The 15,291-nt window shown below is 54.0% G+C and overlaps 1 protein-coding gene across 1 annotated transcript in view; it reads right to left on the bottom strand.

The window, feature by feature from the left end:
* The window catches only part of NOL4L (nucleolar protein 4 like), a 129,662-nt gene that overhangs the window by 52,326 nt on the left and 62,045 nt on the right, over positions 1–15,291 (bottom strand). Inside the window, exon 4 of the mRNA XM_066384079.1 lies at positions 9,248–9,357. Coding sequence (XP_066240176.1) covers positions 9,248–9,357 — 110 coding nt within the window. The remainder of the gene's footprint in view (positions 1–9,247; positions 9,358–15,291) is intronic.

Raw genomic sequence — 15,291 nt, 5'->3', positions numbered from 1 at the left:
GGATTTACTGGGACAGGAAAAGGTTTGGGCGGTAGCTTCTCAGATCTTGCAAATGGGGCCAGTGGCATCCCAGGCCTTCCTGGGGCTTGTATGGACTCAAGCAGGGCCCCCCCACGGCTCAGCTACATAACAAGTAACAGGCAGGCTGGTCCCAGAAGGCTGCTGAGGGTGTCTGAGCGGAGGGAGGCGGGAGACAGAGCAAGAGAAGCACACCAGCGGCGGGTCACGAAGGCCAGGAAGCAGGACGAAGGGAAGGAGTCTGGGAACTGAGAGAATGGTCCAAGTATACCTTGGTTACCTCGGTGGGGCAGCAGACCCCACATTCTCACAAATTCCACAGGGTCCACGCCAGGCACGTTTTTAGAGAGCAGACGCATGGGCTCCACCTTTGAAGATTCTAGTCCAGAGAAGAAACGACAGCAAGACAGCAGCAAAGATTACAGAAGGTGAAGAGAGGGACGATGGGGAAGATGCTGAGGCGAGGGCTGAGAGAGAGAGATGCTGCTTTCCATGGTGAAGCCTAAAAGTGTTCTTTATGTTCAACAGGACCACCCAAGCTCCTCAACCTCCCCAAAGGCCAGACCTCCAAGGTCAAGAGGACCTGAAATCTTTCTGGAAAATTATGCCTTTGATCAACATACGATATCTCTCTTCGCCCTATTTAATGCCTTTCCTTGCCTTGACCATTTACTTGTTTGACATTAATAACGCTGTCCTCCTTTTCTTTTGTCTTCTTTTTGTGTCATTAAAAAAAATTTTTTTTTATAAATACCAAATAGATTTTGCCATTAAAAAAACCCATCTGGCCTGACCTGTGGTGGCTAAGTGGATAAAGCGTCAACCTGGAAACGCTGAGGTTGCCGGTTCAAAACCCGGGGCTTGCCTGGTCAAGGCACATATGGGAGTTGATGCTTCCCGCTCCTCCCCCCTTCCCCCCCCCCTCTCTCCCCTCTCTATAATGAATAAATAAAATCTTTAAAAAAAATGTTTAAAAAAAACCCATCTGGCCCTGACTGGGTGAGTCAGTTGGTTGGAGCATCGTCCTGATATTCAGAAGTTGCCAGTTCAAATCCCAGTCGTGACTCATACAGGAATAGATCAAAGTTTTTCTCTCTCTCTCTCTCTCTAAAATCAATCAATAAAATTTTTTTTAATCTGAGTATTTTTGACTCTAGTGAAATATAACCCATTTACATTTATTGTGATTTACTAGTGTTTGGTCTTGTTCCTGTTAGCTTACTTATGTTTTCTACTTATTATATCTCTTGGCTGTTTCTCTTCTTTCTCCATTTAATTACTCTTGCTGAGCTGATCGGTTTCTCTTTGTTTCTTTTATTTTCTTTAGTGGTTTAGAAGTTCTATATTCTATTTCTATTCTATGAGGATTACTCTTTAATTTTAAAGATACACACCAGAACCTCTGTTTTCTTCAAAGACCGTCATTGGTGGTCAGTGAGAGGACCACTGTATTTGGCAGCCCTCCAATGGTCTGAGGGACAGTGAACTGGCCCCCTGTGTAAAAAGTTTGGGGACCTCTGGTCAAGGCTTTTATACACACTAAGCCAAAGCAGGGGACGTGGCAGAGTTTCCATCCTGCGATTTCTTCCCTGAGCTCACACCTTGCCTGAGCTGCAGGTCAGCCCGAGGACGGGGAAGGAGGACATCATTGTTGCTAACAAGTGCTAAAAATCTGGGTGTCAGAGTCAGCACTATGGCAAGGTGTCTCTCCACAGGTAAGAGTCCTGTGAGTCAGGAACTCAGTGTTCAAGTCAAGTGACAGGCTCTCACTGTAACTGGGTTTCTCCTTTGGTCCCACCCATTTTCTTGGGGCTCTTTTGAGCAGGAGGGAGTTTGAGAATGTTCATTTAAAAAAAAAAGCCACAAAGAAGGGTTAAGGACTCAGTGGAAGAAGGAACAGAACCTTGCTTTAAGTCCCTCCCTGTTCCTCAACCTGGTCCAAAAGATACTGATAAAAAAAAAAAAAAGCGAACGTAGTTAGCCAAAAAATGGTAACAACCCACATATCTGTCAATGAATGAGTGGATAAACACAAGGGGAGATAGCCATACAACGGAACAGGATCCAGCCGAGCAAACAGTGTGGTTCTGTCACATGCTACAACACAGATGAACCACCTTGGAAACATGAAGGGAAATAAGCCAGACACAAAAGGACAAATACATGATTCCACTTACAGGAGGTACCCAGATAGTCAAGTTTATAGAGACAGGAAGTCAAACTGTGGTTACCAGGGGCCGGGAAAAGCGAAAACAGGGCATTACTGCCTAAAGGTTACAGAGTTTCTATTCGGGGTCATGAAAAAAATTTAGAAAGAGATAGTGGTCAGGGTTCCACAACATTGTGAATGTACTCAACGCCACTGAATTGTCCATTTAAAATGGTTAAGCCCTGGCTGGACAGCTCAGCCGGTTAGAGCACCGCCCCAAGGCACAGAAGTTGCTGGTTCAATCCCCGGTCAGGGCACCTACAGGAACAGTTGATGATCCTCTCTCTCTCTCTCTCTCTCTCTCTCTCTTTGCTCACTAAAAAAATCAATCAATAAAATATTTTTTTAAAATAGTTTAAATGGCTAACTTTATGTTACGTATATTTTACCACGGTCGGAAATAAAGTGGATGTGCCAAGCTCCTCAGGGCGGGCTTGTTTTCTTCTCCACTTAGAGAGCCGGGAGCCTAAGAAAGACCCACCCTCAGCCTTGCGCGTTCCCTGCCGAATCCTTGCCTGGCCCCCGGTGCTGACGGAGGGGCTGTTTCGCAGCCTCACTTCCAAGAAAGGCCCATGCTCTGTCTCCTCCTCCTCCTCTTCCTCTTTCTTCTTCCTCTCTCTCTCCTCCTTCCCCAGGCCTGGTCCTCCCGGTGGAGCTGGTGCCTCTCAGCTTCCCTCCCCTGGACCCTCTCTGACTGTCCAATCAAATCTCATCTGAAGTAAGTGCACGCCCCCTGGACCAGCCAGCAGGCCCCCCCGGCCCCGTCTTGCATCTGTTTCCTGTCCTGGGTTCTAGTCCGCGGCCGCCGTCTTGTCCTCTCTGCTAAGGAGAGCGCTTTCAGAGCCACCGCACTGCCTGCTTCCTCTTTACGGCTCTGGCTTCTTGGTCAAGGGCATTGGCTGAGTCCATTAAACAGAAGTTGCGTCATGATGCTACTGCGGAGGTCAGGGAAACTTCCTCCGCGCTCCTAATGTGCCTGGCACTGTACTCAGCACTTGAGCTTGCTTTGTGTCATTTAAATCTTAAAACGACTCGAGGAGGGAGGTATATTGTTATTCCTCTCCAGGAACGGATGAGGAAGAAGCAGCACAGAGAGGCACAAGGATTCGCCCAAACTCACACAGCTGGTAGCTGGTGAAACTGTGCGACTGCAGGAACAGGAACAGCCCGAGTCCAGGGTCTGGGCCTGGTGGGCGGGCCGGAATCCTGGCTGCGGACAGGGCCTTCCGACACGGGCCCCCCTGGAAGGGGCGGAAGAGCCAGTCCTCCGGCCATCCCAGGGCCCCTGGGCAGGGGCTCCCCCTCCACGTGTGTGTCCAGGTACGGGGGGAGTCCTGCCCTTCCTCCACTACCCCTTCAGGAGCAGAGGAAAGCTCCGGGCGGGCCTGGCCCAGAGCACGCGGCAGAGGAGAGGGAGGCAGAGGTTAATGGAAGCAAGTAAGAGCCTCCATCACGTGGGCTTAAACAATGGAGCGGCGAAGCACTTCACACGCCGCTGAGAGAACCATTAAAACCATTAGCGGGACATTAGCGCTGCTCCAAGAACTGGAGAGAAGGGAGGCCGAGGAAGGTGCTGACAGCCCTCTCCCACTCCCGGGCAGAGCCAGGAGTGGGGGTGGAGGGGGAGGTGTGCAAACAAACAAAAAAACCAAAAAACAAAAAAAAAAAAAAACCGGGCCAGCCGGTGGGGTGCCTTGGGAAGGTGGCTGAACCTTCGGGCGTCCCAGCCTCCACCCCATGAGACTCTCTCTCTCTCTCTCTCTCAATCCCCTTCCGGATCTGGATCTGATTTCTACAGCGGGTTCAAACACTGGGATCTCAGGACCGATCAGGATAACGTCACCCATAACGTGGATATCAGATTACCTACGAGCCTCCGCAAGGTAGGGGAGACACCGCCCCCTCGTCCCGGCCCCACCCCCACCGCCCGCCAAATTCCTCCCCGGTGTTTCCCCAGGTTTTCGTCCATTCCAGGCGGTCCCGGTTCCCAGGCCGAACAAAAGCCTGCGCTGTCAGCATCTCAGCCAAGGTTTCCCTCCACCCGCGCCTCGGGCAATCCTCGATCCTCCTGGGCACAACCTTATCTAGGGGAAGTGTGGGGAGACTCCTTATCTAGGGGAAGTGTGGGGAGACGCAGGGCTTGGGGCCCTGGCAGGTGCACGGGTTCGGGTTCGGGGGTGGAAGAGGTCTGAGTTTCCGGTTCCTGTTAGTGGCTGTGTGACCTCTAGCAAGCGCTGACCCTTTGGGAGCCTGTCAGCGCAGGCATCGGTGCGGTGAGGGTAAGAACGTGACCCCGCAGAGCCGCGAGGGCGAAGGGCACAGCGTGTCAAGTGCCGGACGCAGAACAGGGGCCCCCTCAGTGGTCAGTGGCCCACCTGCCTGAACCGGCACCGACCCGCTCCGTCCCTCCTCTAAGCCCTTCCCACAGACCCCAGTGCCACCGCTTCTCCTCGTCTCTGTCGTTGAGCTGGGAGAGCCGGCAGGGCGGCCACCTGGCTCTGTTCACCCGTCTGCTTGGCACCCGGCTCAGGTGCCCAGTGGGTGGACAGGTGGATAGATGGGTGGGTACGGACAGAAGGATCAGTGCCTGATGGGAGAGGAGTATAACCAGCTTATTTGGCAGGTGGAAACATCAAGGCCCAAAGGGCAGAGAAAGACTCCAAATTACACGGCAAATCAGCACCAGAAAAACAAAAGCAGGCTGCAAAATGATAAATCCAGGGTAATCCCCTTTCTATTTCAACAGTCTAGAAGGGCAGACACCAAAATATTTTGTGATCTGAATGGTGGGGTGATGGTGATCTTGATCACCGCACTTTTGCTTTTTTTTTTTTTTAAAGTTTATTTTATTTATTTTAAAGATGAAAGGAGAGAGAAAGAGGAACATTGAGCTGTTCCTGTATGCGCCCTGACCGGGGATCGAACCGGCAACCTCTGTGCTTCCGGACGGTGCTCTAACCAACCAAGCTATCCCGCCAGGACCACTTTCGCTTTTTGACTACTGATTTTTCTCCTGAGGCCGTGTGTAACTGGTGTAATGAAAAAAATTTTTTTTAAAGTATTGGAAGAAAACCCCAAATGAGACAGCAAACAAAAGCAGCAGCCGCATGAGGAAGAGCCCCAGCGTGCTTCTTGAGGTACCCCGCACCCAGCCCTGGAGGCCCGGGCCCTCGCAGTGTCAGTCCACAGGCACGGAACCTTCCTCCCCTGCCCCCCCCTACAAGAAAATGCATTCCTCGTCGGTACAACTGAAGGTGATTTCAGTTTTGTGTCTTTATGAGAGTTTTCCCGAGTAAGGCCAAAAAGTAAAACAAAAAAAGATCGTCTCAGGCTACACTCGGCTACTCTCAGCTCAACGTGGCCTTCATGATGACAGCCCCTGCGGTTTGTGTCTTCGCATGGGGGGTCCTGCAAGGGTGGAGTCTGACCCCCAAACATCCTGCACACTCGGGGCACCATAAACTTTTGCCGCATTGAATCAGACCTCAAGAAGAATCTTTTTTTTTTTTCTTTGTGCCGACTATCACCATCGGATTTTCATATCACCCACGATCCCCCCCAGTGCGGAAGAACCCACCTCCCAGCCTCGGAATCTATCCCACGTGGCTGGGCTGGACAAGAAGCACTGCGTCTCTGTCCGTTTCACGAGGAGACCCCACCACCTGTTTCCGTCTGCTCGAGGCAGAGTGAGGACACACGTTCTTCCCGCCTTGCTGTCTGTCTCCTGGACACCTACTGCTGGGGGGAAAACACTGAGTCATTGGGATTTCTTTCTCACTCAAAGTTTTTAAGATGTAGAGCTTTGTCCGGCGTTAGTCAAGTATCACTTATCCCGGCTCCCAGTGAGTTTAGATTTATTTCCCTTGTAGCCCGCACAGGTGATTTGCAGACACGACCGGTGTCCTCTGCATGTCATGGGCAGAGTGACCAGCAGGGAAGCCCGGTCTCGGACGTTAGATTCAACAGCGGTGGCTGTGTTTGAATAGGGGGCCACTCACCCACCCACCCACCCCAAGGGGAGCCCAGCTCTGGCTTTGCTATAGGAGGAAAAAAGCCACTAATTCAAATGTATATATTTTTACAAGCTGAAGGAGCAAAGACGTGGGGTCCTTGGCCCTTCCTTGCTGCCGTAGATAAATAACCCGGCAGCCAATGTGACTTTTTGTTTTCCCACGTTTCTGGCTATAGAAGAGGGATAATGGTTGTGTCTGAGAGGCGGAGGCCTTGAGAGCTCATTGTGGCGCACGGCACACTGGAGGCTGACGGATGAGAGGCCCTCGGCACGAGGCCGGGAGCTGCGTCTCCTGCCAGGTGTGGGGGGCGCATCTGCCCCCTCCCCTCCTGCAGCACGCAGGAGAAAGCTGGCTACCTCCAAGGGGCCCCCGTCTGGGGAGCTATGGATGAAGGTAAGGAAGACACAGCCGGCGCCACGCTAAAGCAGGGGCCACCCCAGTCTCGGCCTCAGCCCCCACTGGACCCGCAGAGCCCCCTTGCAGACAGATGTCCTCCCTTCCTTGGGAGTAGCTCAAACCTCTCCGGGGCGATGTATCCATCTTGCTTGGTGAACTTCCGTTCACTCACAGACGGATGCCCATCAAAGGCCAAACGCTATGCGCTCCCCTCTGCTCAGCGTCAGAGCTCCCCACCGTGTCTGCGCCGGTCACGCCGTCCTCCCGGGTTCTCATGGGCGCCACCCTCCCTTGAGCCACGGGGTCCTTGCAGGAGCTGTTCCCTCAGCCTGGAGCTCTGTTCCCTTCAGACTGTGACCTCAGTTCAAAGGTCCCTTTCCGAAGCAAACCTTTGCTGACCCCGGCCTCTGTCCACCCCGCCCACATCTAAGGACTCACAGCCCCACGTGGCCCACTGCGTGTGGCATCTGTCACCGCTGCCCCAGGATGGCTGGTTACCCTCTCCCTCAACTGTTCATGGCTACGAGCCGAGTATCCGTGTGTGATTTTTTTTTCTCGCTGTCTTTGCCCATCCCCAGCTGACAGAGTAGGGCTCCATGAACATTTGCTGAATGTCTGAATCCTTGTGAATGCACGTAGCCTATAGCCTCAACCCCCCACAGACAGCGAGAATTTGTATAAACCGAACAAAACAGAACAGGACCCCTGAACGCGGGGTCACGGGCAGACTGTCCCGACTGCCGCTGGTTCTGCAGCCAGAACCTGGGTCTCGTGCTGTTCTGTACGAAACAAAGAGCTGCGGGCTGCACTCTGGGCTGTCCGAGTGACCCTGGACTTCACTCCTCACGGTGACGATGGGAATGGCGGTAAGAATGTGTGGGAGGCCTAGCGTGCGGAGGACCCGGGTTCAATTCCCGGCCAGGGCACACAGGAGAAGCGCCCATTTGCTTCCCCACCCCTCCGCCGCGCTTTCCTCTCTGTCTCTCTCTTCCCCTCCCGCAGCCAAGGCTCCATTGGAGCAAAGATGGCCGGGCGCTGGGGATGGCTCTGTGGCCTCTGCCCCAGGCGCTAGAGTGGCTCTGGTTGTGACAGAGCGACGCCCAGGATGGGCAGAGCATCGCCCCCTGGTGGGCGTGCCGGGTGGATCCCGGTCGGGCACATGCGGGAGTCTGTCTGACTGTCTCTCCCCGTTTCCAGCTTCAGAAAAATGAAAAAAAAAGAAAAAAAAAAGAATGTGTGGGAGGCCAGGTGCCTGTGACAGGGTGGATGGTCACAGGAGAGAGAGGCTCTCACGCCGACCCTGCTCGGCAGTGTTTAGATGCTACAGCTCTGACCACCCCGATTACTGACATTCCTGGAGAGAGACAACTTGGCCATGGTGAGGACGGAACCTCACTTTCCCACCGGACACCGTCTTTGATCCCTCGATGTGTCTTAAGGACGCAACAACCATCACAGAACAGACTCTCTCGGGAGAGAAAACGCCCGCCGGGACCCGGAGACGCCAACAGCTCTACCACGCAGAGCAAAGCTTGCTTCGTTCAACCTTTGGGGGCTGGTCCTGGTGGGCACGCCATCCCTCCTCCTGAGGGGAGTGCAAACTTGGCATGTCCACGCCAACCAGCTCAAATCCTCAAATGGGGTGCCGCCGTCCCCAGTGCTGCCCGAGCTACACACCCTGCTACCTCACCTTGGAGCTGGCCTTGGAGCCATCCCCCTCTCCCCCCCACCCCGTGACAACACGCACTCAGGTTGTCAAGGAGACCGACCGGTGGTAAGCGAGACAGCACACATCCACAGAAGTCAGACTTTCAGGGAAAGAACCCATTCCCCCGGTCAGGCCGCGGGGACAGATCTAGTGGCCTCAGATGTCACGACGGACGAGAACACTGAGGCTGGAGGTGGGAGACGGTCCCCCGCTTTTAGGCTGTGGCGGAGGAAGGAGGTGGCCGGCCCCCCACTTGTTCTCTCCTCTGAAGGACACAGTCTGGCTACTTGCTTTGCAAAGGGGCCGGGAGGTGCGCTGGGCTGCGCGGGGGAGGCCGGCAGGGGCGGTTTTCTCTAAATAGCCTGTCTCCACGGTGCCTGACAGCCCTTGGCAGCCCACAACTGGGGAGTCTCGGACAGCCAGGGGCCTTATCTTACGCGGGCCACCGGCCAAGGCCCATCTTCCCGGCCTGTCTGGGCCCCAGAGTGACAGAGGCCACGGGCTGGCCGCCAGGGCCCCTCCCCTCCCGTCCCCCTGGGGAAAGGAGGTGAGTGATGGAGTAGACAAAGGGCAGAGCAGAGACAGGCACCACCCAAGAGCGAGGTCTGCGGCTCTTTCCTCCCCCGCCCCGCCCCCTCGCGGCCCCTGCCCTTGGGGAAAGTTTCTGTGAAGCATGAGCTCCCCAGGTTTCCCTGAAGACCCAGCAGACCCTTTAACGAGAAACACATTCTTTCCTGGCCCCCGACTGCACAGCCCAGATAACCAGATAAGGGCCTCTTTGATTCCGGGTGTGTTGACACAGGCTGTGGCCCCGCATCGCAGTAAGGATCAACCACATCCAGGCAAGTTAGGACGCCTCCAGGTGGGGGAGACAGGGGGGCGGGGGGCGGAGGGAGGCCTTACCTGCTCCTGGGAATTCATCACGCGCAACTTCATCTGCTTCAGGTACGTGGAGGTGAGGGGCATGTTGTAGTCGATGATCCCGGACACCAGAGGAGAGGGAGGCTCGTTTTCTGGCGGAAAGAACAAAGAGAACCCCTTTCAGCGAGTGCGTGTGGTGGGCCACCAGCAGGGCAGGCCCGCGTGGCCAGCTCACCAGAGCCTAAGAGGAGCAAAGACCAGGCCGGAGGTCACTAGGGGGCAGCTGACCCACCACATCTGGCCCATCAGTGTGGATGGCACAGCACCGAAAATATTGTTCAATTAAGCGCCAGTGTTTCACAAGAATGTTCACATTAAAAAAAAAAAAAATCAAGAGTGTTGGCTTTAAAGAATGGAAGGTCTGGCCACCTAGGGCCTGCAGCCCCACACGGCAAACAGCCACGGTGTCCGTGCGGCAGCCACTTCCTGCAGCAGATGTGAGCTTCCCCTTTTGCCCCAGTCCTCACCACTCCCTACTGTCCTGCACACTTTCTCTCAGTTCCAATACTGGCCGGGGCCTTGAAGGCACTTACGTTTCCAGCCCCAAGCTAAGCCAGCTCTCTTCCTGGTGCACACATGCCACCCACACCCCACCCACCTCCTACGCCCACAGCCGCCCCCAAATGGCACCCTGAGGTACCATATGGCTCACAGCTCTGGGCCCCCGCCCCTGAAATTCTGGTTCCTCCCTAATCACGTGGGACATGGTGCTTCCCATTTATTGCTTTGTTGTCCTCAAGATCAAAGTAATGTGTGCTCCTTTTGGAGAGCATGTGCAGAGTATGAAAAGATAGAAAGGAGAAAAAAAAACACCACCTCTAGCTGCACTACGCAGCTTGGCATATGCTTCTGTTTATTTTCCCCCCCGGGGATTTCTCTTCTTTATGTCCTTGATATCATAACGAATACAGAAAATTATATAGCCTACTTAAAAGAAAAAAAAAATTTTTTTCCATAACGTTTTGTCCCAGGCATTTCCTTCACCACTAAAAATCCTGTTTTCCTTCACAGACATAATTTTTATAGCTGTGTACTATTTTTACCTGAGTTTGCTTAAGTCGTTCCTTTATGAACGGCTATGGATGTTGCCTCACGTTGTTGGCGATTATAAACAACACTGCTCGGAACATGTCTGTGTGTGGATATCGGTCTAAATTTATGATCGTTTCCTTTTTTTTTTTTTTAAGAACAGGTTCCAAGAAATGGATCCAAGGGGAGGAATATTTGGTAACTGAAAAATCTCCAGCCGAGCAACAAAGGCTTCCGGGGAGGCCGTTGCCATGGACACGGCCGGGTCAACGGTTCTGCATCTTGGGTACCACTTGCGGGCCACACACGGGGCAGGTGAAAACGGCAGGCACAGGAGAAGTCGAGGAAGATGGGGGGGGCATGATTAGAAGGGAGCTTGTCACCCCTCCCCCATTCCAACTTCCCCTTCAGATGTCTTCTGCTACGGCCAAGCTCGAAACCCCCAATATCCTCCTTGTGGGGACCCCCTCCTATTTAGTTACTTAGTCACTTGCCCCTGCTACACCTCTCTACCTAGGGAAACAGTCTTGGGTGGCCTGTTCTCGGGGCCCCTCCTCCTGCCTCTAGGACTCCCGGGTCTTTGAACCCAAGTTCTCCCTGATGCCTCGTCCTGTCAGGGAGCTGGGACTGGAGTGTGCGAGCAACTCCTGGGCTAGCCGAAGCCTGCCCTCCACCGTCACCACCGCGCCCAAGACGGGCGGAAGGGGAAGCACCTGGTGTGGTCGAGGTGGAGGGATCCACAGCCACGGTGTCCGAGGTGACGTGTCAGACCTGCCGCTTAAGCGCCGGAGCCCAGGCCGGCAGGGCCCCCCCCCCCCCCGCAACCTTGAAAAAACTATGCTGAGTGAGAGAGCCAGACACAAGAGGGCAAATACTGTGTGATCCCACTGAGGTGGAATACTGACCACAGACACATTCACAGAGAAAGGAAGTAGAAGGGAGGCGCTTAGGGATGGGAAGTTACTGCTTCGTGGGTACAGGTTTCTGTGTAGGGGGACAAAAAGGTTTTGGAAACAGATAGCAGTGGTAGTTGTTCAATGACGTGAATATAACTCACGCCACTGAATTGTGCACTGAAAATTATTAAAATGGCAATGCTTGGCCCTGGCTGGTTGGCCCAGTGGATAGAGCATTGGCCTAGTGTGCAAAAGTCCCAGGTTTGATTCCTGGACAGGGCACACAGGAGAAGCAACCATCTGCTTCTCTTCCCTCCCTCTCCTCCTTCTCTCTCTTCCCCTCCTGCAGCCAGGGGCTCAACTAGTTCAATAATCGGCCCTGGGCGCTGAGGATAGCTCCGTTGGTCTGAGAATCGGCCCAAGATAGGACTTGCTGGGTAGATCCCGGTGGGGGCACATGTGGGAGTCTATCTCCCCTCCTTTCACTTTTAAAAAAAAGAAGCAAGGTTTACATTATAAATGTTTTTTACCAGGACAAGGAAAAAGTCCCTGCAAACAGGGTGAGAAAACCCCTACAGGGGAGGAGGGAAGTTCCTCCTTGGTGAGGACAGAGACAGCCCTACAGAAAGTGGGGTCCACGCAGATGGGGCCTGGGGACGGGGTGCCACTTTGAGCAGCAGCATATACATCTGGTGACAACACAGCCTCAACGACATTTCTTATCAAATCTTATAAAAGCAAAGAACTTTGTTTAGCTTTTTAAAGCTATGTGATCACATACACAATTTTTGTGTTCTTTGAGGTGGATCTTTGTTCTTTGAGGAAGTAAATGTCACTAATGTAGAATGTTTCAGAAACTGCCTTGAAATGAACCGCACTTTTTTTTTTTTTTTTGTATTTTTCTGAAGTTGGAAACGGGGAGGCAGTCAGACAGACTCCCGCATGCACCCGACTGGGATCCACCCGGCACACCCACCAGGGGGTGATGCTCTGCCCATCTGGGGCGTTGTTCTTTTTTTTTTTTTTTTTTTTTTTTTTTTTAGTTTTAGATTTTATTTATTCATTTTAGACAGAGGAGACAGAGAGAGACAGAAGGGAGGAGCAGAAAGCATCAACTTCCATATGTGCCTTGACCAAGAAAGCCCGGGGTTTTGAACCAGCGACCTCAGTGTTCCAAGTTGACACTTTTACCCACTGCGCCACCGCAGGTCAGGCGGGGCGTTGTTCTGTTGCAACCAGAGCCACTCTAGCGCCTGAGGCAGAGGCCACAGAGCCATCCTCAGCGCCCGGGCCAACTCTGCTCCAATGGAGCCTTGGCTGCGGGAGGGGAAGAGAGAGACAGAGAGGAAGCAGAGGGGGAGGGGTGGAGAAGCAGATGGGTGCTTCTCCTGTGTGCCCTGGCCGGGAATCGAACCCGGGACTCCTGCACGCCAGGCTGACGCTCTACCACTGAGCCATCCGGCCAGGGCACTTTTTTTATTTTTTAAAGAGAATTCCTCTTGGTTTGGTGGCAGAAGGGTCCCATTGGTCCCCTTGACACAGAAGCTCCATGCTGTGGGGAAAAGGCAATGTGACCCCAGTGTCCTCATGACCTCTCCTTGTTGCCTCCTCATTGGCCAGGATTTGACCTCCCTATGCCCAGGTATATGTTGGGACCTGGCCCACCCAAAATCGTCAGGGTGGGATGCCGTATGTGAGACAGACATTCCAGTGGCGACATGGAGATGGTGTTACTCAAAAAAGCCACGGTTCCTGTTTTCAGATCCTGGGTCTTCAGGGTCCTGCTGCTTTTGTTTCATTTCCTCAAAGACAGGGTTTCCAGCAAAAAGCTGTTAGGTGACATAGTATGTGAGTTGGGCCCCCTCTCACCCACGGGTCCCCGGTCAGAGCTGCAAATGGAGATTTCACCGAGTGTCACAGTGCCTTGGTGTTTGGTCCACCACGAACGCTGGGTGCTGTGCTCCTTTACTGACGGTTACCCATGTTCTGCGTGAAATACCACAGCTGCTTATGAGAAAGTCTCTTTAATAAAGCCAGGGACGCCCTGGCCGGATGGCTCGGTTGGCGGGAGCACAAAGGTGGCCGGTTCAATTCCCCGGTCAGGGCACATGTTCCTGTTTCTCTCAAAAAATAAAAATAAAAATAAAGCCAGAAACAAACTGTAATGGCTGGGCTGGCGCTCTTGGGAGGCGGGAGAAGGGATCCCCCCGGCCTGGGCCTGCCACAGCATGCTGGCAGCTCAGACTGCTGCTGGTGCCCAGAGGGGGGGCAAGAGCCCCCGTCTGGGAAAGCTGGGACGTCCTGAGCAACGCGTCCACCCCTCACGGATCAATGTGCAGCTCCAGAGGGGAGCATTCTGAGGGGGAGGCTCCCTGGCGGGCAGGGGACATTCCAGGAGAGGGGACGCACCAGGGAGCTGGCTGACAGAGGTCAGACACTCAGCCACAGCACAGCAGGGAGAAAGGCAGGCGGGGTTTCCCGGCAGTGGGGGAGCCCCACCGAGCTGGAGGTGAGAACCACACACACACAGTGAGGGTCAACGTAGTGGGAGAGAGGTAAGGAGCCAGGGCCAGTGGGAGCCCCGTGGGGGCGTCAGGCGCTCACAGGTGAGCTGGTAGATGCCGGGCTGGGGGGGTGACCTAAGATGGACACATGCACAAGGGACACAGGCATCCGTGGGCTTGGCTGAGACCTCTCACAGTCGGTCTCCTGCTGTGATCATCGCGCACAGTGGCCGGGCTCGAGCCACCACACACAACCCAATAGCCCTGGTGAGTCGGGAGCCAGCAAGGGTCACGGAACCAAAACAGTGGGGCAGGCTGCTGGTGAGAGAGGCGGAGGAGCCACCCGGAGGAACGTTTCAACACCTCTCTGCCAAGGAAAACTGAAACCAGCCCAGCTCAAGACCTAGTTCTTATAGACCTTGAAAATAATCAGTGACGCAGAGGGTTTGCTCGCGCCAAGCCGCGCGGGCCACGGAGCGCCGACCTCCACAGCGGGACTCCGGGGGCGTTCATTCATTAGTCGGTGCAAGTTTTCAGCTTAAATGGTGGCCTCCATTTCTCCCGACGAAACACAGGGTGGCACTTCTCGTAAGTGTCACCTACAGGATGAACGAGCCCCTTGGTTCTGGGTGCCAGGAGCAGGAGCTGCCCCAGGCAGGGCTGGGTGTGAAGGACGTGTGTGTGTGTGTGTGTGTGTGTGTGTGTGTGTGTGAGAGAGAGAAAGAGAGAGCGAGAGAGAGAGAGAGAGAGAGAGAAAGAGAGAAAGAGATGAAGGCCTGGCACAGAGGAATCCTGAGACCAGCCAGACCATCATGGGTCTTGGATTTGGAAATAAAAAATCAGAAGGTAGGCTCTGGCCATTTGGCTCAGTGGATAGAGCATCAGCCTGGTGAATGGCTGTCTCAGGTTCAATTCTCGGTCTGGGCACAAGGAGAAGTGAGCAACTGCTTCTTTCCCCCTTCTTTATCTCTTCCCTTCCCACAGCCAGTGGCTCGATTAGTTTGAGTGTGACCCCAGGCACTAAATAAGGATAGCTCGGTTGGTCCCAGTGTGTCTGCCTCAGGCACTAAGAATAGCTTGGTTGATTCAAGCATCAGCTCCAGACAAGGGTTGCCGGGTGAATCCCAGTCAGGGCACATGTGGAAATCTGTATCACTATCCTCCTTCCTCTCACTTAAAAATATAATAACAACAGAAAGTGATGAAAAAAACCTCTGTAGGAGGGAAGTCAGTCAGCGGATCAGTAAGTCTTCAAGGAGCACTGCTGTGTGCAGGCTCAGGGTGGGGAAGGTGGGGACCCTGTAGGGACAGTCCCTGCACTCAGCAGGGACTGATGATGAACCCATGAGAGCTCAGAGTGGGAAGAGCTCCAGGCAGCCCCGTGCAGAGGGGGTCTTGTGTTCCGTCGCTCAGCTGACAGCTCCTGAGCCCTGTCCAGAAGCTCCACACGGACCCTTCTGCTTCGTGCTCCCGGGAAGTCCCCGTGGTGGGGGCGAGTATTAACACCCCCTCTCATGGAAGAGCCAGTGGCACATGGAGACTGTGCAAGCTCGCCAGCAAGTGAGGACGAGAGCCAGGAGAGGACAGGCCAGCAAGC

The sequence above is a fragment of the Saccopteryx leptura genome, chromosome 5, assembly GCF_036850995.1.
Source record: "Saccopteryx leptura isolate mSacLep1 chromosome 5, mSacLep1_pri_phased_curated, whole genome shotgun sequence".
Classification (NCBI taxonomy): Eukaryota; Metazoa; Chordata; class Mammalia; order Chiroptera; family Emballonuridae; genus Saccopteryx; species Saccopteryx leptura.
Note: the sequence above shows the minus strand (reverse complement) of the source record. Positions and strands in the feature narration are given on the sequence as shown.